Source organism: Girardinichthys multiradiatus, chromosome 4 (assembly GCF_021462225.1).
Source record: "Girardinichthys multiradiatus isolate DD_20200921_A chromosome 4, DD_fGirMul_XY1, whole genome shotgun sequence".
Classification (NCBI taxonomy): domain Eukaryota; kingdom Metazoa; phylum Chordata; class Actinopteri; order Cyprinodontiformes; family Goodeidae; genus Girardinichthys; species Girardinichthys multiradiatus.
In genome coordinates this window covers 38,251,153-38,272,957 of record NC_061797.1, presented here as the reverse complement: position 1 = coordinate 38,272,957, position 21,805 = coordinate 38,251,153, and the positions used below count along the sequence as shown (strand labels likewise).

The following is a 21,805-nucleotide window of genomic DNA, read 5'->3' as shown; positions in this document are numbered from 1 at the left end:
CCTCTTCGCTACATTCTCATTCTACTCTCCAATTTTGCATTATTTGCTGTTATTTCAGGTTTTCACTTTATGTTCTCTCTCTTTTCTCTTCCTAGAAGCTACACATGGCCTGACTCTGTGTCTACCTATGACACCTTTCTGGAGGGCGGCATCGTCCAAGCGTCTGCTGGCAACAACTTAATGCTCACCCTCTACCGATGATCCACATGGCTCTGTCTTTCAGTGTTTAACCCTTTCTCTCTCCTAGACATAGCAATTGACTGAGCTTTTACTGTAACTAATTATATGTGTTCTATTTCAGACTCTAACCTTGAAAACTGGCTCAGAGATTATCTGTTGTTTCTTTCTAGATGAAACGACTAAAGGAGCTACATCCATTAACAATTACTTTTCCTTCCCATAGAAAGTACTCCTGGATCAGTGCTTCTGTGTTCTTTTTGTGTCTCTGCTTTGTTCTCTCAAACCACCAGTCAGTCGTGGTAGATGGCCGCTCACACTGAGCCTGGTTCTGCTGGAGGTTTCTTCCTGTTAAAAGGGAGTTTTTCCTCTCCACTGTCGCTACATGCATGCTCAGTATGAGGGATTGCTGCAAAGTCAACGCCAGTGACTGTCCACTGTTGCTACATGCTCATCCAGGAGGAGTGACTGCTACAAATCTCTGATTCGATGCAATCTGCAGGGTTTCCTTAGGTAGAAAAACCTTTTATCCAATTTGAATAAATAACTGAATCTGACTGCACTGTTCAATGGTTAGGATTAATTGGAATGTATGTATCTGACTTTTGTGAAGTGCCTTGAGACAACATGTAGCGAATTGGCGCTATATTAATAAACTGAATTGAATTGAATTGACATGTCCTATGATTGTTTAATTCAAAATTACTTATAAACTGGGCCGCTGTCTTATGAAAATTAAACTATTCAGGACCTGGGCTAAAATTCCCAATGCTTCAAGACCCTAAAAACACCCCTGGTGGTATATCTATTTTATAATTTCATTTGTTCTGTGGTGGAGCCTTAACTGAAATTCTTCATATTCCTCATTGAAAAAAATTGAAATGAAATTATTTCCTTATAGCCTCCACCATTAACTTCAATAGACCATGTTGAATAGGCATATAATACATGATATGCAAGGCAATACCTGTGTTATTAAATCGAGTAAATTTTCAGGCTGAGCTTTATCAGCTGCTGTCAACAGAAAGTGGTTTCTATTTAGTTTATTAGTAAGCAGGGTAAGCCGGGCACAGTGTATTTGTGAGTATCCATCTATGAGCAGTCATTCTTATCAAACTTTACCCCAAAAAGTAGAGACTAACCAGGGCCTTGCTGCAGGAGCATTTCCGACAGGTCCTCTAGGTGAAGGAAGAGAAGCGCACCTCCAACTCCAAACAGCAGGATGAACCAATAGCTACGTGGCATTCTTCGCAGTCGTATCCAGAGGGAATCCATCTCCATCCTTAACTTCATCCACACCATGATGCGGCACAGTAAGGTGCGTATATAATAGGTTCTGAGGAAATATTGAAAAAGAGAGAAATAACGACCAAGTTGTTTACAGTCTAATCCATCTTAATAGCAATGCAAAAAGAAGCGGTAGGCAGTAGTATCACTATTGAAAACAAGTCTGAAAAACTTGTATAGTTTTCATCATGACACATATTTTTATTTAAAAATAACATGCAGTGTTTTTGAACTTGGTCACATTTTGTCACATGTCAACAAACGTCATTCTATTTTATTAGGATTTTTTATTAGTGCAAAGTGGTGCCTAATTATGAAAAGGAAGCAAAATTCTGAATGTTTAAAGATTTATTTTTTTTTCTAAATAGAAATCTGAAAAGTGTGACGTGTTTGTATTCACTCCCTTTACTTTATACAGTATGGGTGTGTGTGCTGGGATGACTGCTTGTTGGTTCAAGTGTCAACCATCTTGCTGTTAAGTTGAGGGGATGTTATATTATATTATTATTTATTATACTATCCAGCATTAGGTACATCTGGTTTCAAAACAGCCCCCATTATGATGCTATCATAAACATGTTTGATGGTTTGTTCTTGAAACCCCTACCTTGACTCTTCCAAACAAACACACTTGTCATTATGGTCAGATAGCTCAGTGTTTTTATGATCTGGCAAGAAAAGGAAGAGCCGACCAATGAATCCAACCACTTTATTTAAGCTTTGCTAGTTCTGCCAAGAAAAGTGGTCATATTTCCACATTAAATTAAATGGAAAACTGGTGACAGCAAAACTTCCGTGGTCAAGGTACAATGCTCTAAGGAATAATTAACAATATCAGTAGGATATCTTTGCATATATTTAAGATTTGCACATAAATTAAAAATCCACACAAATGCATCAAAATCTTGTTTTTAAATATTGATAAAAGTTACTGGTTATGATCATTTACCCTAGGAAAATGTACCCATGAAGGCTCCAAATGTCAAAAATGACATTTTTGACATGCTGTGTATATAAACCTTCAACAGATATGTATAGTGTGTAAATCACAGCAGCATTTTTTGTCAAGAGAAAAAAGACAATAAGAGGCTGAAAAATATTGTGGGACACTAATGAGAAGAATATTGTTTTTGGAGTTATGTTGGTAAAATAACCTTGGACACTTCTTACAAACTGGCTCATTAGAAATGAGGGGTATAATTAAGAAAAGTAAATAAAATACCACATGGAGTTACAAATCTGAATATGAGGATGGAACAGAGGACAGGCAAAAAGGACAGAAAATCAACTGAGGTGGTTTTCATTACAGCCAGTAAGATGAGGATTTTAAACTTGTGTTAGTAGAATAAAGTTGGGTTTTTATGCCAATAAACTGCCCTGGTTTACTTGTGTTCAAAAAATTGTCCTTAATTTTTATAAGATTTAAAGTTACTTTAGTAGCATTGATATTTTATCCTGTGTGTGACTCTCAAAGGAGTTCAAAGCCCAGTGTTGGGGGTTATGATTTTTGATTGATTAATCTTGATCAATAGTTATAATTAAAATCATAATTTGACAAAATCAATTTCTGTCCATCTCCGGCTCTGTCCAAATCCTCATTTATGAATGGAGACCAGAGATGTTTCTGGTGTTGTAATTGTGGCTCAACGCCTTTGACAATTACAACCGTTAAATACTCCGTAATAATTAATAACTATTGCCGGAGATGTCACTGTTTAATCGACCGTTTCTGCCGAAACGTGGGGAACTTTAACCTTATCTTGACTGACAAATCACTTTCGCACACAATGAACACAAAACGCTCTCTCTTTATCTATGTGGATATTTATTCATCTTCACCTACTCAACATGCAAAATTCTACATAACAAGGGGAACACATCTAACTAAGCAAAAATAAAGAAAACAGCAGTGGGTGTGTATTGAATCAACCAGCAGTTATGGCAAAATTGAGAATATGACGAAGAGGTAAGTGAGTGGAAAGTGGGGGGCGCAACTCTAACTGTAACTCAGTTATTCTGACCATAAAACTTCCCCCAACTCCTGAGCAGACAAAGGGTTGTAAAGCTTTTGGCGGCAAGCTAGCGAGCAGTGATATTGGAGACAAAGGAAAATGGAGAATTTTACCATGAGGTTATTTTAACAGTCCAGTCTTACAACGCACCTGCGTTGACTCTCAGGTGGTAAAACACGCACAGAGCTAGGAACGCAGCGGCTCCAGATATCAAAATAACACATCAAAGTTTCAATAACAAAGTTACATGCACATATTATTCAGAACACATGAGATCCTAACTAGCGATTATCATCGCACTACAACCTCTGACCCTGCCCAGGCCTTCTAATAAAGAAATAAAAATAAAGGATGGGTTTTACTTGGTGAAGTTTCCTTCTGGGGCAGCGAGTGAGAGGAAAAGGGGGGGGGTTTGAAGCGTTGCTGCGTGTCCACAGTTAAACTCCAAGAAAGTGGTCAGTCCCCGTCCTTTGGCCTTCTTGATGAAAAGGAAAAATAGGATCTGACCATCAGCAGTCGACTAGGGATGAAACACGGTGGCGGTTCGTTTCCTCGAACTCCGTGTTTTTAGTTACGTGTTAAACTCACGTCTTCGATCGGCAAAGTGAAATTTCTGGCCTTCCTAGTCCAGAAACCTCAGTTATGAATTGTTCGTTGGCCAACGAGAGAGAATAAAATAAATCCACTCAGGACTCTTCTTCTCCAGGTGATGCTTCAGATGTTGGTGATCGGGTCACGATCTCCAGCTGAAGGCATGTGTTCAAAATGGGCGCCTTCCTATATAGCGTCCTGTGACGTCAGACTTGGGACGCCCAGTCATATCAGTCGCAATGCTCGATGGGATATGTAGGAGCGGGCTGTCCTGGATACAAAATGGCCGATGCCATTGGAGAGGCACAGTGACGTCCAACAACGTGCGGATAGTCCAATACTCAGCAACAAGTGGTCCAACACCAGAAAACATGGCAGATATTTGTGACATAAAAAATGAGTTGATAATACATAATTTTCCACCTTTCATGTCTTCCCTGGTATCCTGTTCAACTCAACTGAAAAACTACAGGGATTGGACAATGAAACTGAAACACTTGGTTTTAGACCACAATAATTTATTAGTATGGTGTATGGCCTCCTTTTGCGGCCAATACAGCATCAATTCATCTTGGGAATGACATATACAAGTCCTGCACAGAGGGATTATAAGCCATTCTTCTTGCAGGATAGTGGCCAGGTCACTACGTGATACTGGTGAAGGAAAACGTTTCCTGACTCGCTCCTCCAAAACACACCAAAGTGGCTCAATAATATTTAGATCTGGTGACGGTGCAGGCCATGGGAGATGTTCAACTTCACTTTCATGTTCATCAGACCAGTCTTTCACCAGTCTTGCTGTGTGTATTGGTGCATTGTCATCCTGATACACAGCACCGCCTTCAGGATACAATGTTTCAACCATTGGATGCATATGGTCCTCAAGAATGGTTCGGTAGACGGTAGTCTAGCACAAGTATTGGGCCAAGGGAATGCCATGATATGGCAGCCCAAACCATCACTGATCCACCCCCATGCTTCACTCTGGGCATGCAACAGTCTGGCTGGTACGCTTCTTTGGGGCTTCTCCACACCGTAACTCTCCTGGATGTGGGGAAAACAGTAAAGGTGGACTCATCAGAGAACAATACATGTTTCACATTGTCCACAGCCCAAGATTTGCGCTCCTTGCACCATTGAAACCGACGTTTGGCATTGGCATGAGTGACCAAAGGTTTGGCTATAGCAGCCCGGCCGTGTATATTGGGAGCTCCCTGTGGAGCTCCCGACGGATAATTCTGGTGGAAACAGGAGAGTTGAGGTGCACATTTAATTCTGCCGTGATTTGGGCAGCCATGGTTTTATGTTTATTGGATACAATCCGGGTTAGCACCCGAACATCCCTTTCAGACAGCTTCCTCTTGCATCCACAGTTAATCCTGTTGGATGTGGTTCGTCCTTCTTGGTGGTATGCTGACATTACTCTGGATACCGTGGCTCTTGATACATCACAAAGACTTGCTGTCTTGGTCACAGATGCGCCAGCAAAATGTGCACCAACAATTTGTCCTCTTTTGAACTCTGGTATGTCACCCATAATGTTGTGTGCATTTCAATATTTTGAGCAAAACTGTGCTCTTACCCTGCTAATTGAACCTTCACACTCTGCTCTTACTGGTGCAATGTGCAATCAATGAAGACTGGCTACCAGGCTGGTCCATTTTAGCCATGAAACCTCCCACACTAAAATGACAGGTGTTTCAGTTTCATTGTCCAACCCCTGTAACTAAGCTGATAGAAGAAATAAAAAACTGATAAAAGAACAATAACCTTGTTGCATTAGTGTGCACTTTCTTAAACTAGTATGGTGGTAAACCACCTTTTAATTGACCTTTTAATTTGATCAATTACAGCATCCAGGTTTTTTTGTAGGAATCCAACAGCATGCCACATGTTTAATTGGCAATATTCATATATTTTGCAAGAGCTCTCACAGTCTCTTTATTTGACTCCCTTGGAAGAAATTTGCCTTGGACAGAGGGAGTTACACTGCACAGACATATTACACTTTCATAACATCACAAACACAATTAATGCAAAAATAAATGAATAAAATCATTAACATACAGTGCAGAACTAAACTGGTTTATGAGGAATTAATTATCAGGGTAGCTTTGCATTCTTACGGAAATGTTAATCTCATTCTTTGTGCTTATTGATGACTTTAACTGATAAAGGAATGAATGAATGCATGCACCACCAGTTATGCATACAGAGAAGAACTCTGTACCTTCATCCTGAATTTAGTAAGATATAGAGTGCAGAAAGAGATCTCTTAAAATTCAGCCTGCCTGTTTGGCTATAGTCTGTTCAAACAGTTCTTGAGGAGTTAGAGGAGCTGTTGTACTCCTAATCTTCCATGCTGTCTTTATCAAAGTTCAAATCTACCCACAGATATTTTGTTGGGTTTAGGTTTGTACTCAAGCTAAATAAGTGGTGCCCAACTCCAGTCCTCAAGATATACTATCCTGCAACTTTTTAATGCATCTCTTCTCCAACCCACCAGAGAAGAATGGCTGAATTCCCTCATCAACATGTCATTCAGTTCTGCAGAGGCCTGGTAGCAATTTGATTCAGGTGCGTTGAAGAAGCTTTCTCTTAAGCTTCTAGCTGCTACCTCATGGTTTTGAGTCAGCACTGTTGGGGAACTGTTCAGCCTGCATAAAAGTATCCCTAGAGCATGATGTTTTACTGTAGACATGATGTACTTTTAGTGATGCACAGTGTTGTTTTTTGCCAACATATATTTAGAAATTCTGGCCCAAAAGTTCAATTTAGTGTTTTTTAGATCACACCACATTCTTCCACAGGATGTTGGGAGATTCTAATGAAGTCAAGAGAAATATTTTGTCTTGGGACCCTTTTTTTTATTCCAGACACATGGACAATAGAGGAAAGTCTCATCACTTCTAGAATAAAACTTTGCAACAATTCCTGTGGCTGCCTTATTCTTTCTGTGCAAATGTTGGCTGCCTCTCATTTGTTGTTTTTTCTTTCCATGAGTTTTTGGGAAATATCCAGTTTTTGCAATGTCAGTCTTGTCAAACATTTCTCAAACTAATAACGACTGTCTTCACAGCAACAAAACAGAAGTTAAAAACTTTTTTGTACTTTTCTGCTGACTGATTCTTTTGTACAATGATATTATCTGGGTCCTTTGTAACAAACTGTGGCAGATAAAGCTACAAAGGGTTTCAGATTCACAATATTTGATTGCAGATGTGAACTCAAAGCAACTATATGCTAAAATTCAATTAAAATGTTTTTCAACAAAGTATTAAGTCAAACGTTTGCACAGTTCTGCAACCAGATTATTGCAAATTATTGCATTCTGGATGTTAATTAGGCATATTTTTTTCTGTTGCATTGTACACAATTTATGTCACAATAAATGTGGAAAAGGCACTGAAATAATTTACTATAGTTCAACTTTTACATTTCAAAACCTGGCATTTCAATTGGGACATGTACACTTTTGAGATCCACTGCATTAAAATATCGGAAACAACTATTTAGTTTCCCAGAACCGAATTTAGTTGATCAAGAGTAAAGCTTCACTATAAATACAGACAACTTATACACAGTTTGAGAGTGTCACAATACAATTATTTCAAAAAGAAAGTGACACGTTTCATATATCCTCGCAAGTGAAATTGTCCTTACAATGGAGCTCATCAATATGTAACATTACAACTTTTGCTTTTGTGGGGATTAAACTTGTTATTTAGACTTTAATTCCTAAGGCTACTCTAAAACCCATTTCTCTGGCTTTTTACCGACAACACTGCATTTCCATATGAATGGTTGTGAAGTCAGTCTGTAGGGAAATTGTAGAAGCAAATGTTCAACCAGGAATGAGTGGATAACAGAAAAAAAGTCAAAATGGATTTCTCAGGAAACAGGCATGATTGTTATGTACTGACATTCTTGGATTTAAAGAAAAGACAGAGATGTAGGGCTCTCTTTATTTAGTGTTGCTTTTTTTTCTTACTGTGACAACTGCACAAAAGCGTTTTAGCTAAACTAGAATGGCCCAAGTTCAAAACAAAAATTCAGCCCAGTAGAGTTGCTTACAGCTTCTTTCTCAAGCAATTACAGCACTTCACAGATTCATTAAATCTGTGTTTACACGACACACATAACTTTTCAAGGCATAAAATATGCATTGATGTTGACATAATGAAACATAAGAAGAAATCTAACAGAATGCCAATTATTTCACCCCATAGTGATGGGGTAAGATGGGGGTATTTCTCAATTTGAAACATGTGGAAGTTATATTTTACATGTAACATGTGAAATGTTTCCTTTCACATGTGTAAATTATATGGTGTAGTAACATGTTTCGCATGTGATAGTCATATCATGTATCTGCATGTATCATGTGAAAACTGGGAAAACCTTCTACATGCAAAAACAGGAACTTTTCACCACATGTGAAACAAATTTAACTTTTTATATCAAAATGCCAAATATAGCATATACTTGCACACATTGTAAAGAGCTAAAAATTGTGTTTGTCTTTGTGACTGGCTGATTATTCTCTATATTGGCTAATAAACCTGCAGATCATGTCTGACATAATGTGGTCTAAACAATCATCTTGTGAGAAACGAAAACAACTTTAGAGAGGGTGACACAGAATGAGCGAATACTAATTTTATACAGTGAATTGTTTTATTGTTGTGCACACATGTCCAGGGACTGCAGATGGAAAGAAGCTTTAGCTATGTCTGGCTCAAAGCATATCTTCTCATTGTGAGATGGTCCCTGACAAATAAATAATAAACTAAACTAATCCTTCAACTACAACTTATTTTTAACAACATTATATACCAAAACTGACCAATAAAACTGCTACTATTTGGTCACTTTATTCTAAAATATAAAAAGAAATTATGAAAATATATATTTTTACATATTAATTTTACAATATTAGAAAACACCCATTGATTGAGAGACCTATGTACTTTACATTAAAAGTGATTCATTAGGCCAATAAGTAATATTCCTTATAGTCATATTTCTAGTAGCTGTACATATTCAGCGTCTCAGGTCAAAAAGTTTCAAAGTGCAACAGGATGTTTTGCTTCTTCCACAAAATCAGCAGTTTAACCCTATGTTCAATAGGCCACTTGTAAGCCATGTGTAAGACAGGTAAAGTTGGTCTGCCTCTGTCTTATTGTTAGAAAACCACCCCATTTATTTTATTTCATCAATAAAAATCCCTGTTGGTGTAAGCAGGTATGCAGATACATTGTAACTGTAGATTTTATTTACAAGGAAATCGTAAATCGATAATTCGTACTGGTACTCGAGTACGAGTACGAGCACAAGCACAAATTATCTATGGTTTCAAGTTGCTTATTGCACAGAATATTACTTATATGTTCATTAATAATTCTAGCTATCTGCTTGGGCAAAGCCATACAGTGCCTGTCAGTCTTTTAAAGGCATAAAATATTTGTAGAGCATTTCTTAAAACATGAGATCCATAGCATTGTTTTGTTTTCATTTGCATTTAAATATTGTTATGGGTTTGCCAAGCAGGCGTCCTCTTTACCTTTTCATTTATGGATCACAACTGTTCTTTTTGAAGAAAACTAAACTTAAGACAACTGCTACCAACTGCGCCACCGTGCAGCCCACGGTGGCGCAGTTGGTAGCACTGTTGCCTTGCAGCAAGAAGGTCCCGGGTTCAATTCCCAGCCGGGGGCCATTCTGCATGGAGTTTGCATGTTCTCCCTGTGCATGCGTGGGTTCTCACCGGGTACTCCAGCTTCCTCCCACAGTCCAAAGACATGCCTGTTAGGTTAATTGGTAACTCTAAATTGCCCTTAGGTGTATGAATGAGTGTGTGCATGGTTGTTTGTGTGTTGGCCTGCGATGGACTGGCGACCTATCCAGGGTGTACCCTGCCTCTCGCCCATAGACTGCTGGAGATATGCACCAGCTTCCCCGTGACCCACTATGGAATAAGCGGTAGAAAATGACTGACTGACTAAACTTAAGACATACTTTGTCAACAGCCACCTTTTATTTACTCTGCTGTTGAGGATCAACCAGCTGTTAGCATAAAAGAGATATCTATGTATCTTTTACATTTCCTCACCTGAGCACGTGGCTGAGGAATTAAATTACCTAGTAGTGATCACTTTCAACCTATGTCTGAGATGATCTCATCCTGATTGATTAGCTAGAGCAGGAATTTTGCCAATTTGTCCAAACCAAATAAGAGATGGCCCGAACAGTCCTAGATTCTGTAGTTGAGTTAAAGATTTCCATTCAAAAGAATTATTTGGATTCACTACGATGAACCTTTTACATAAATGGCAATTTTTGGACCCTACCCACAGAGCCTTCCTCCCTCCCTGTTGGATGGAGTAAGGGGGAGTCAGGTTTAGCCTAAACCGGCTCAGTTATGGTTGAGGTGCAAACACACCCTCCATTTCTGCTACCTGTATGACCCCTTCTCTTCTCCAATGGTTATAATCAGTCTGACAGAGAGAGGTATCCCAATCCTTGTGGTTTTTAGTATAACAATGACCATCAGTGGGACCCTTTGTGGGGTTCCTTGAGACGACATTGTTGTAAATAAGCGCCGTTTAACTAAATAATCTGAACTGAAACTATCTGTGTAGTTATGCTGCTATAGGCTTAGGCTGCTGGAGGACATAACGACCACTTTCACCCTCTTCGCTACATTCTCACACTACTCTCCAATTTTGCATTATTTGCTGTTATTTCAGCTTTTAACCTTGTTCTCTCTATTCTCTTCCTAGAAGCCACACCTGACCTGGCTCTGTGTCTACCTGTGACACCTTTGTGGAGAGGGGAATCGTCCGAGCTTCTGCTGGCAACAACTTAATGCTCACCCTCTACCGATGATCCACATAGCCCTGTCTTTTAGTGTTTAACCCTTTCTCTCTCCTAAACATAGCGATTGACTGAGCTTAACTGTAACAAACTCTATGTGCTCTCTTTCAGACTCTTAACTTGAAAAGTGGCTCAGAGTTTATCTGTTCTTTCTTTCTAGGTGAAATGACTAAAGGAGCTCCATCCATTAACATTTACTTTCCCTTCCCATAGAAAGGACTCCTGGATCAGTGCTTCTGTGTTCTTTTTGTGTCTCTGCTCTGTTCTCTCAAATCCCCAGTTGGTCGTGGCAGATGGCCGCTCACACTGAGCCTGGTTCTGCTGGAGGTTTCTTCCTGTTAAAAGGGAGTTTTTCCTCTCCGCTGTTGCTACATGCATGCTCAGTATGAGGGATTGCTGCAAAGTCAACGCCAGTGACTGTCCAATGTCTCTACATGCTCATCCGGGAGGAGGGAATGCTGCAAGTCACTGACTGGATGCAATCTGCTGGGTTTCCTTAGATAGAAACAGTTTTTTATCCAATTTGAATAAATAACTAACTCCGACTGCACTGTTCAATGGTTAGGATTAATTGGAATGTATGTATCTGACTGTTGTGAAGTGCCTTGAGACAACATATGTTGTGAATTGGTGCTATATAAATAAAACTGAATTGATTTGAATTGAATAGAAGAAAGATCTCATCCAGGTGGAAAGGCTGCCAGTTCTCCTCTGTCCCCATGACCCGCTTTGCCTGTGTAACAGGTCTTTTTATGAAATATTCAGTCTACGCACCCCACAGGGAGGGTGGGCTGATATGGCAGAATAACATCCAAGTTTGGCAATGGTTGATGATTAGCTAACAAGATTTATATGAAATTGTCCAACTTAGCTTTTATAGCTAAGTATGTTTTTTTTCTGTTTTTAAACTTATTAACAAGGGTGGTATTATACAGTTTAAATTACTTGCTTTGCCTAGCTGTGTTCTGGAGTCTACCTTTATCGTTTGCTTTGCTTTTCTTTAGTAGTTTAGTCTCTGCTGTCAAGAGAAAAACCGTGTTAAACTCTGGCTCTACAGGTTTTTAGCATGTGTAAGGTGATATTGTAATGCCAACATACACCTCTGTAAGTACAAAACTTTCATGTCAGGTTATATATGTGATAACAGACAATAGTTCCATTTTGTTTGACTCACAATGGCTAACTGCTCAACACCAGGCGGAGTAGGAGTTTGGTTCGCATTGCCGGCACTGAGTCGGACCTGTTCCCGGTGCATGTTGGACTCCGGCAGGGCTGCCCTTTGTCACCGGTCCTGTTCATAACTTTTATGGACAGGATTTCTAGGCGCAGCCAAGTGCCGGAGGGGGTCTGGTTTGGGCACCAGAGGATTTCGTCTCTTCTTTTTGCAGATGACGTGGTCCTGCTGTCTCCCTCTAGCCGAGATCTACCGCATGCGCTGGGGCGGTTCGCAGCCGAGTGTGAAGTGGCTGGGATGAAGATCAGCTCCTCCAAGTACGAGGCCATGGTTCTCGACCGGAAAAGGGTGGCTTGGCCTTTTCAGGTTGGAGGGGAGTTCCTGCCTCAAGTAGAGGAGTTTAAGTATCTCGGGGTCTTGTTCACGAGTGAGGGAAGAATGGAGCCGGAGATGGACAGACGGATCGGTGCGGCTGCTGCAGTAATGGGGGCGCTGTGCTGGTCTGTTGTGGTGAAGAGAGAGCTGAGCTGAAAAGTGAAACTCTGGATTTACAGGTCTGTCTACGTTCCTACTCTCACATATGGTCATGAACTTTGGGTCATGACCGAAAGAACGAGATCCCGGATACAAGCGGCTGAAATGAGCTTCCTCCATAGGGTAGCCGGGCACTCCCTTAGAGATAGGGTGAGGAACTCGCTGCTCCTCCACATTAAGATGAGCCAGTTGAGGTGGCTCGGGCATCTATACCGGATGCTTCCTGGACACCTTCCTCGGGAGGTGTTCCAGGCATGTCCCCCCTGGGAGGAGGCTCAGGTGACAGCCCAGGACACGCTGGAAGGACTATGTCTCTTGGCTGGCCTGGGAATGCCTTGGGCTACCTTTATGTGATGTATTCATTCACTATTGTATTTATTTAATTAAGATTTATATGATAGAGCAACACAAGGTAGTGCATTATTGTCAACTGAAAGGAAAATGATACATGGTTTTCAAATTATTATACAAATCTGAAAGGTGTGGTGCGCATTGGTATTCACTCTTCCTGAGTCAATACTTTGCAGAACCATCTTTCACTTCAATTACAGCCACAAGTCATTTGAGCTATGCCTTTACTTGCTTTGAGGCCCAGAGACAGAAGTTTTATTGGATTGAGAGCATCGACGAACATCAAATCTTAAGTCTTGCAACAGATTCTCAATTGTATTTAGGTATGGACTTTGACTGGGCTACTCCAACCCATTAATATGCTTTATTCTAAACCATTCCATTGTAGCTTTTGCAAAACCCAGTGGTGAACCTCTGGGCTCATTATACTGTGTTCCCACAGTATGATGCTGTAACCACCATGTTTCACCATGGGGATGATGTATTCAGAGGGATGCACAATGTTTACATTTCCTCCACATATATTGTTTTTTCCATATGGGCCATAAAGTTAAATTATTCTCTTATCTAAGCAGGTACCTTCTTCCACATGTTTGCTATATCCCCTACATGATTTGTGGCAAACCACAAACGGGACTTCTTGTGGTTCTAACAGTTGCTACTTATTCCAACTCTATAAAGGCCTTATTTGTGGGTAGCATGACTAATAGTTGTACTGTGAACAGATTTTTCCACCTGAGTTGCTCCAGAGTTGCTATGGCCAGTTCTCTGAATAATGCTCTCTGTGTCTGGCCTATCAGTGAAGTGTGACAGCCACATCTTGGTAGGATTGCAGTTGCGACATTTTGTTTTCATTTTCAGATGATGGATTGGATATGAAGAGGTTGAATAAAAATAGATGCACACATGTGTTAAACACATATATTAAAAACCATGTATCATTTTCCTTCTAGTTCACAATGAACTGTTTCATGTTGGTGTATGACATAAAATCGCAATAGAAAACAATAAAATATGTGTTGTTGCTTGACAACATTTGGAAAGATTAAAAAAAGTGTTATTACATTTGCCAGACAATATAAATATGACATGATTATTGTTTCCCTTGTAGTAGAAAGGGTGTGTGTCAGGTTTGACATTTGTGGACTTAGTTTGTGGTTTTGTGTTTTTACTTAGTCCTTTCACTCTTCCTCAGCCTTTGTATTTGTTTCACCTGTTCCTTCTGCTTCCCTGCCTCCTTGTCACACCTGTTCTCAGTTCCCTTGATTACCTGCCTTTGTCTTTCCCCAGTATATTAGTTGGTTTGGTGTCTCTGTTCATCACTGGTTCCTTGTGTTCGTCACTACCCCTTTCCCTACCATGACTATGCTTTGTTTATGCCTCGCTTGGAAACCTATGCTACATTTTGCCATGAGTACCTGCAGTGTTTTGTAAGTTTTTGACCTTTTGAGAATAAACTAAGATGCGGCTGCCATGCTCTTGTCTGCACTTTGGTCCGACCCAAAACCACACCGTGACATTAGTAACCAGCCATCAGGGCCAAGCAGACAAAGCTAAAGAGCTGAATAAGTGGATACGACAGCAGGAGGAGGAATTGAGGAAACTGCATAGTGAAGAGCTGGAGATATTACCTTCGCCCTTGTTGCTCCAGGAAATGGAGGTAACCGGATTAAGCCTACCGACGCCGGTATCTCCAGTCCTCATACCGGGTCGGATTCGCTCCTGTTTACCTCCGACAGACTCAGCCACCTCCACCTCCTCACGCCACCGCCGTCGTCATCGCCGCCATCGCCTCACAGCATGCAGGCAAGCCTCTGGACTCACAGCATGCAGCCGAGCCTCTGGACTCACAGCATGCAGCCGAGCCTCTGGACTCACAGCATGCAGCCGAGCCTCTGGACTCACAGCATGCAGCCGAGCCTCTGGACTCACAGCTTGCAGCCGAGCCTCTGGACTCAGCTAAGTCTCCTGAGCCCCAACACGCAGCCAAGCTTACTGAGCTTCAGCCGGCCGCCGCTGGGTCTACAGAGCCTCCGCATCACGTTCCAGGATTTTCTGAGGGGTCCGAGGACGGACCACCCCCCTCTCAAGTTCCTGAGTTTCCTGAAAGGTCCGAGGACAGATTGCCTCAGACCAGTGCTCCTGGCACAACTGACTTTACGACTGACTATGTGGCACCAGACACACCAAAGCCTGACTTTTGAGGCGCCGGACCCGCTACCTGGCTTTGTGACAACTGACTCCACGATGGACTTTTGGCCTTTGGCACCAGACTCCTCGACTGACTTTTGGCCTTTGGCACCAGACTTTATGTCCAACCATGTTAGACCAGGCTTACAGCCTGACTACGAAGCGCCTGACCCAAAGCCAGACTACGAGGTGCCAGACACACTACAGCCTGATTCAGGGCCTGACGCTTTGCCTGACCTTTTTCCTTTGTTGCCTGACACACCACAGCCCGACTATTTGACGACTGACTTTATGACAGACCATGCGCCTGACGACTCTAAGCCTGGGTCCGAGCCGGACGCCAGGACCAAGTCTTGTAGGTTCCAGCCTGGGTCCGAGCCAGACGCCAGGGCCAAGTCTTCAAGGTTCCAGCCTGGGTCCGAGCCAGACGCCAGGGCTAAGTCTTCAGGGTTTCTGCCTGGGTCCAAGCCAGACGCCAGGTTCAAGTCTCTGAGGATCTCGCCACGTGATAGACTGCCTGACTCTTCGCTTCGTGGGTTTGCCTGGCATCTCCGCTGCTGGACTCCAGGCAGCCTGCATCCTCGCCGCAGACCTCCGAGGCGCCTGCATCCTCGCCGCAGACCTCCAAAGATCTCGCTTCGTGGGTTCCTCTGGGAATTGTGGTCGACCTCCTGACCACCTGCTCCGAAAGTGCTCTGCTCAGCCGACCGCCTGGCCGAGGGCCTCCTAGACCCCTGCTTCTTCACCGTCGGCCTCCTTGGTGCCTGCTTCCTCGCCGCAGGCCTCCGAGGCGCCTGCCACTTCGTTGGCTCCTCCACCGCAGGCCTCCGGATCATCGGCTCCTTCATCGCTGGTGTCGCCGCCGGCCTCCTAGACGCCTGCATCTCTGTCACTGCCGGCCTCTGGATCATTGACCTCTTCGCTGGCTACGTCGTCGCCGGCCTCCGGATCATCGGCTCTTTTGCTGGCTACATCGTTGCAGGCCTCCTGATCTTCAGCTACTTCGTTGGCTTAGTCGTCGCAGGCCTCCTGATCATCGAACTCCTGGATTTTTGTTCTCGTTCCAGGGATTATGGACTCTGTTTTATTTTGTTTTTTGGGAGATATTTTGTTTTGGACTCTTGCCCTCCTCCCAAGGCCTCCCTCCACACACCCTGGGTGGGTTGTTTTGTGTTTCGGACTCTTGCCCTCCTTCCAAGGCCTCCCTCCACCTTGGAAGGTTCCCAGAGTTCCCAGAGGTCGTCTGGAATCTGACCTTCAGGGGGGGTTATGTCAGGTTTGACATTTGTGGACTTAATTTGTGGTTTTGTGTTTTACTTTTGTTTAGTTGTTTTCTAGTTTGTTTTGGTATCATGTTTATTAGTTTCTTTTCATCCCTCTACCTTCTCCTTGTGTGTATTGTGTTCCTCTAACTCTTAGTTCCTTTTGTTGTTGCTTTCTTATTTTTTGTATTATTATTATTATTATTATTATTATTATTATTATTCACCCTTGGATTCTTATTTAGTATCTCTGTGTTTAGTTATGGTTTGGTATTTGTTCTTATTCCAGCTTTAGTTATTGTTTATGTTTGGTTTGTGTATTTTGTAATTTAGACTCTTCTAATGGGCTCTTGTTTATTTCTTAGGTTATTGTTTTTGTTTCTGTTTCCCTCTAGTTTATCTGTTTACTTTTTAGTTCATAGTTATTCTAGTTCTTTATTTCCTCCTCTGATTTATTATCTTGCTTAGTTTGTGTTTTCTATTTATTTAGTCCTTTCACTCTTCCTCAGCCTTTGTATTTGTTTCACCTGTTCCTTCTGCTTCCCTGCCTCCTTGTCACACCTGTTCTTAGTTTCCTTGATTACCTGCCTTTGTCTTTTCCCCAGTATATTAGTTGGTTTGCTGTCTCTGTTCATCGCTGGTTCCTTGTGTTCATCACTACCCCTTTCCCTACCATGACTATGCTTTGTTTATGCTTCGCTTGGAAACCTATGCTACGTTTTGCCATGAGTACCCTCAGTGTTTTGTAAGTTTTTGGATTTTGACTCTGATTCATACCTGCAGTGTTTTGTTACGTTTTTGACCTTTTGAGAATAAACTAAGATGCGGCTGCCAAGCTATTGTCTGCACTTTGGTCCAACCCAAAACCACACCGTGACATTGTGTTTCTATTGTAAAAGTTGTAAGATTATTTTTTTTAAAGACACAATCTTAAAGACAGTGGCAACAGACTAAAAATGCAGGAAAAACACCGTCTGTAAATCTAGAGTTTAAGCCTACTGTATGTGTTTGAAAAAATATCTTTAAAATGTCATTATTATTTTTGATACAATAAATGTTTGAACCCAGAACAATCCAACAACTAGGCTGTAACTTGATGTATTCTTTAGTAATAGATTGTATACTCAAAATAAGAAAGCACTTTCAACATTAAGACATGCTGAGATGCAATAAGCACATACAGTATGTATGTTCAAATGGTGCTCACACTGTGGACAGTCTTGCCCTTTATATTCTATATGCCCTTTTCAGACTGAAATACCAAGGTAGCATTTTCAAACAGAGCATCACAGACATTGATGGTTTAATGAGATACAGTGCAAGAATGCAACAAGAATAAAGATTATTACTGCTATAGGTTTATTAGACACACATAGATATGGGGTGGTTATTGTTAATCTGGAACATGATTTTAAAACCACCAAAATCTTCCATCATTCTATTGTTACAGTTTGTCTTTAACAAGATGCATGAAGGAGTGTCGGCGTGACCGGAGTTTTCTCCGGCTGTATGGAGCCACTGAATGATGCTGTCAGTCAGTCAGGAAATTCTTCTGATTTTTTTACTTTATTTTAAAAGTAGATTGGATATATTTCGGATCTCCAAAATCAGTCTTGGTTGGATATTAGAAGAGCACCTCTGATCAATATTTGTAATTTCAAGTTGCTTTGAAACACACTTTGGCATCCGACATGAGTCATTGTTAAGTTAATGATGTAGACCTACTGTGTTTATTTTGTTAAAGTTTAAACCACATTTATTGATTTCACACAATCAATATAAACACATAGGAACCACACACAAAGTTTGTAAATCAAACCAAAATGCCTGAAAGCATAAACTGAAACTAAATGACAGCTTCATCTTATTATAAATTAACTAATTCCATCTTGTTATCATTTGTGATATTGGGCTAATAATATCGACTTGGGGAAAAAGGTTTTTTTTCTGTTTCTAAGTATATTTGAGTGCTAAAGATTAGGAGAACAGTGATAAATATTAGATCATATGTATATATTTGCATTACTGGCAGAAGGAAACACCACACATTTTTTATATTATTTAACATTATTTGACAACAATATGTGTTCTGCATATGACTTGTGATGAATTTTCGCTTGTTTTCATAAAAATGCATATGTCTGCCTGAATTGTAATTTCCAACCCAAAGTGTGCTGCCAGCACTTCCACTGACATGCTCTGCTCCACCCAGCATCTGTGTCACGTGTGCTGCTGCTTCCTCCTGCTCTGCTCCACCCAACAGCTGTTCCACCTCTGCTACTGCCTCTTGTTTTGCTCCACCCAACGGTGGTTGCAACCTACTACTGCCTTCTGTTCTGCTCCACTCAGCGGGAGTGCCACCTCTACTGCTTCTCCTTGTGAAGGTTATTCTAGAGTGGGTGAGGTGCTTGGTGAACTGAGGAGGGTGTGTGTTGAGAAGTCTGCTGGTCTTGATGATGCAGCAAGGACTGTGCTTCAGAGCTGCCCCTACAAACATCTTCAACTGGAGTCTCCAAAGCGGACATGTTCATGCCCAGAAGAAAACTTCATGGCTTGTACCGGTGCCCAAGGTGGCAAGGCCAGCAGGGATTAAGGACTACAGACCAGTGGCCCTGATGGAAAGGCTACTACTTTGACTCCTCAGACCCCAGGCAGAACAGGCACTGGACCCATTACAGTTTGCATATCCGCAAAATTTGGGGGTTGATCATGTTCTCTTTATGCTTCACTGATCTTTGTCATCTTTAGATGGGGTAAGGGTCTATGTGAGCCTGATATGAGTGCTTTCAATACAATTCAGCGTCAAAGATACTGGAGAAAATAGAAGTGGATACCATTTTGTATGTCATCACAGAATGTCAGGCTGGGGAGCAGTGTTTCGAGAACTCTGGTGGGCAATATTGGGGCAATGCAGGGGACTGTGTTGTCTCCCTTTTTCTTCACATTTTACATGGCTGACTATACATACCAATCCACAGCATGCCATAAACAGAAGTACTCTGATGACAAGGCCATTGTAGCATATGCAAAGGGATGGGATGAGAGGGAGTACAGAGCAGTCATTTCCTCATTTACAGAAGGGAGCAGGAGAAATGGTCTTATCCTGAACATTCTGAAGACCAAGGAGATGATCCCTGATTTTGGCAAGAAACCCTCCAATAAACCAATCACCACTGATGGAGAGGAGATTAAACTTGTAAAAATGTACAAGTATGTGGGAGTCCATCTCAACCATAAGATGAACTGATTGGCACAGGCAAGCGCCCTGTACAAGAAAGGACAGAGTAAGCTCTATTTCTGGAGGAGGCTAAGATCTTTTAAAGTGAGCAGTGAGTTCTTTTACATCTTTTATCAATCTGGGGTAGCCAGTGCTGTGTTTTTGGGGTGGTCTCTTGGGGGGGCAGTATGACCCTAAGGGACAGTATCCAGCTGGATAAACTGATCAGGAAGTGTGTTTTTGTGATGGGGGGGAGGGCAGACTCAGTGGGAGCTATGCTGGAAAGAAGGATGAAGACCCAGGGCATCCTATGTAACATTAGGCACCCTCTACGTGACACCCTGCTGCTCAGAGGAGTAGCCACAGCAACAGGCTCCTCTCCATTCGTTGCAGAACATTGCAGAACATTGCTTTAAGAGATCATTTTTTCCTTCTGCTATAGGACTGTATAACAGTCAGTCTAAATGTGCACTTTCTTTGATACTCGCTAGTAACTGTTTAATTTGTGTTTTTATGTATCTATGTATGAATGTGTTGCTGCTGGACATCTGTTGGGGATTAGTAAAGTATTTATCTATGTATTTTCTTCCACATTGTAATGTCTAAATAATATGTTATGCTGGAAGCAGGGAGAGGCACTACTGAACACTGGTGCATCACATCAAAGAGGTCTGTGAGGAGTTTGCAGACTAAAGAGTGTGGATGGTTTTCTAGTCCATGTGTGGGTTTATACCAGTAGTTGAGAATTTGATAACAAGTTTACACAGTCTCTGCCCTGACTTTCTCTACAACTAAACAATGGTGTTTAATCTAGACATGTCATCCTATTGATTACATATTCAAAAAGTGTACATTATTATTAGCAAAATCAAACTAAAAATAAATAATGATCTCAGATCAGAAATGTTTTGTTGGTCAGACACATGTTGGGACCCCAGCCATGGGTTACAACCTTAAAGGCCAGTAAGAACATTTCTGGAACTTTCAAAATAAATTGCATTAACCTACTTTCAGTTCCGCCCAGGAGGAGTGAGAGCTTAACAAAAACGCCGTGCTCCAACATGGCACTTCCCAGACGGGAACCAGTCAGGAGAGGCATCATGCGTGAATGTCTCCTTGCTGGAAAGCAAGGAGACAGAGCCTGATTCATTTTTAGAGGGAGATCGCACAGGCAGCGAGGATGAAGTTTTATGCCTCTGTTAGGGTTTACGAGATATAGGACCCCAGAATGCAGACGAGCAGGCATCGTGATGGTAAGTGAAAAAAGGTTTAATTACAAAAACTCACACTCAGCAGGAACAAAACAAACGGGCAGGCAAGACAGGCACGGCATGATCAAAAAGACAAGACTAGGTTTGCGAACAAGACATGAGCATGAGAAATGTTTCCGCGACAAATAACTGAACAGGTGTGTATAAATGGAGCATGGTACAGGTGGAAAAAAAAACTGATTAACATGGTGCAGGTGAACCAAATAAACTTAATTGACAGACAGAACAAAACCTAGCTGCGGCAAAAACAGAGACTCTAATATACAAACAAAACTTGACAAAACATGAACAAGACTAAAACATGACCAGAAAAATAATAAACAAAAGCATGATTCAAAACTTGAGCAGTGAAAAACATATAAGGAAAAAACCTGAAACTAAAAAACCCCAAATCATAACAGCCTCATCTTTGTGCACTGCAGGTTCAATAGATTGTTGCTCAAAATATAGTCATACAGATTATTTCATATTACCATGTTTCTTTGTTTATCTAACTATTTTGTTCTATATTTCAAGAGATACAGGCAAACTCTAAAAACACCGATTTGCTTTTATGTAAGAAACCTTTTGAAAAATTGCCACTACTAATCTTAAATAAATTCTCAGTACTTGGTAAATTTTAGGAGACAATTTATGCAAAATCTCTTTTAATCTGTTCAGATCAGGGGTCTCGAACTCCAGTCCTCAACGGCTACTGTTCTGCAACTTTTAGAAACATCCCTGCTTCAACACACCTGAATTATGCCAAACTTGAAGGCAAGCTGTAGAGGTAATTCAATCATCTGATTCAGCTGTGTTGGAGTGGAGATGTATCTAAAAGTTACAGGGCAGTAGCTAGTTTTACAAGGCAAATAAAACCAATG

General features: G+C 41.3%; 1 protein-coding gene across 1 annotated transcript in view; it reads right to left on the bottom strand.

Moving 5' to 3' along the window:
• The window catches only part of LOC124867406 (carbohydrate sulfotransferase 8-like), a 262,199-nt gene that overhangs the window by 205,732 nt on the left and 34,662 nt on the right, over positions 1 to 21,805 (bottom strand). Inside the window, exon 2 of the mRNA XM_047363832.1 lies at positions 1,320 to 1,513. Within this exon, the coding sequence (XP_047219788.1) occupies positions 1,320 to 1,513 (194 nt within the window). The remainder of the gene's footprint in view (positions 1 to 1,319; positions 1,514 to 21,805) is intronic.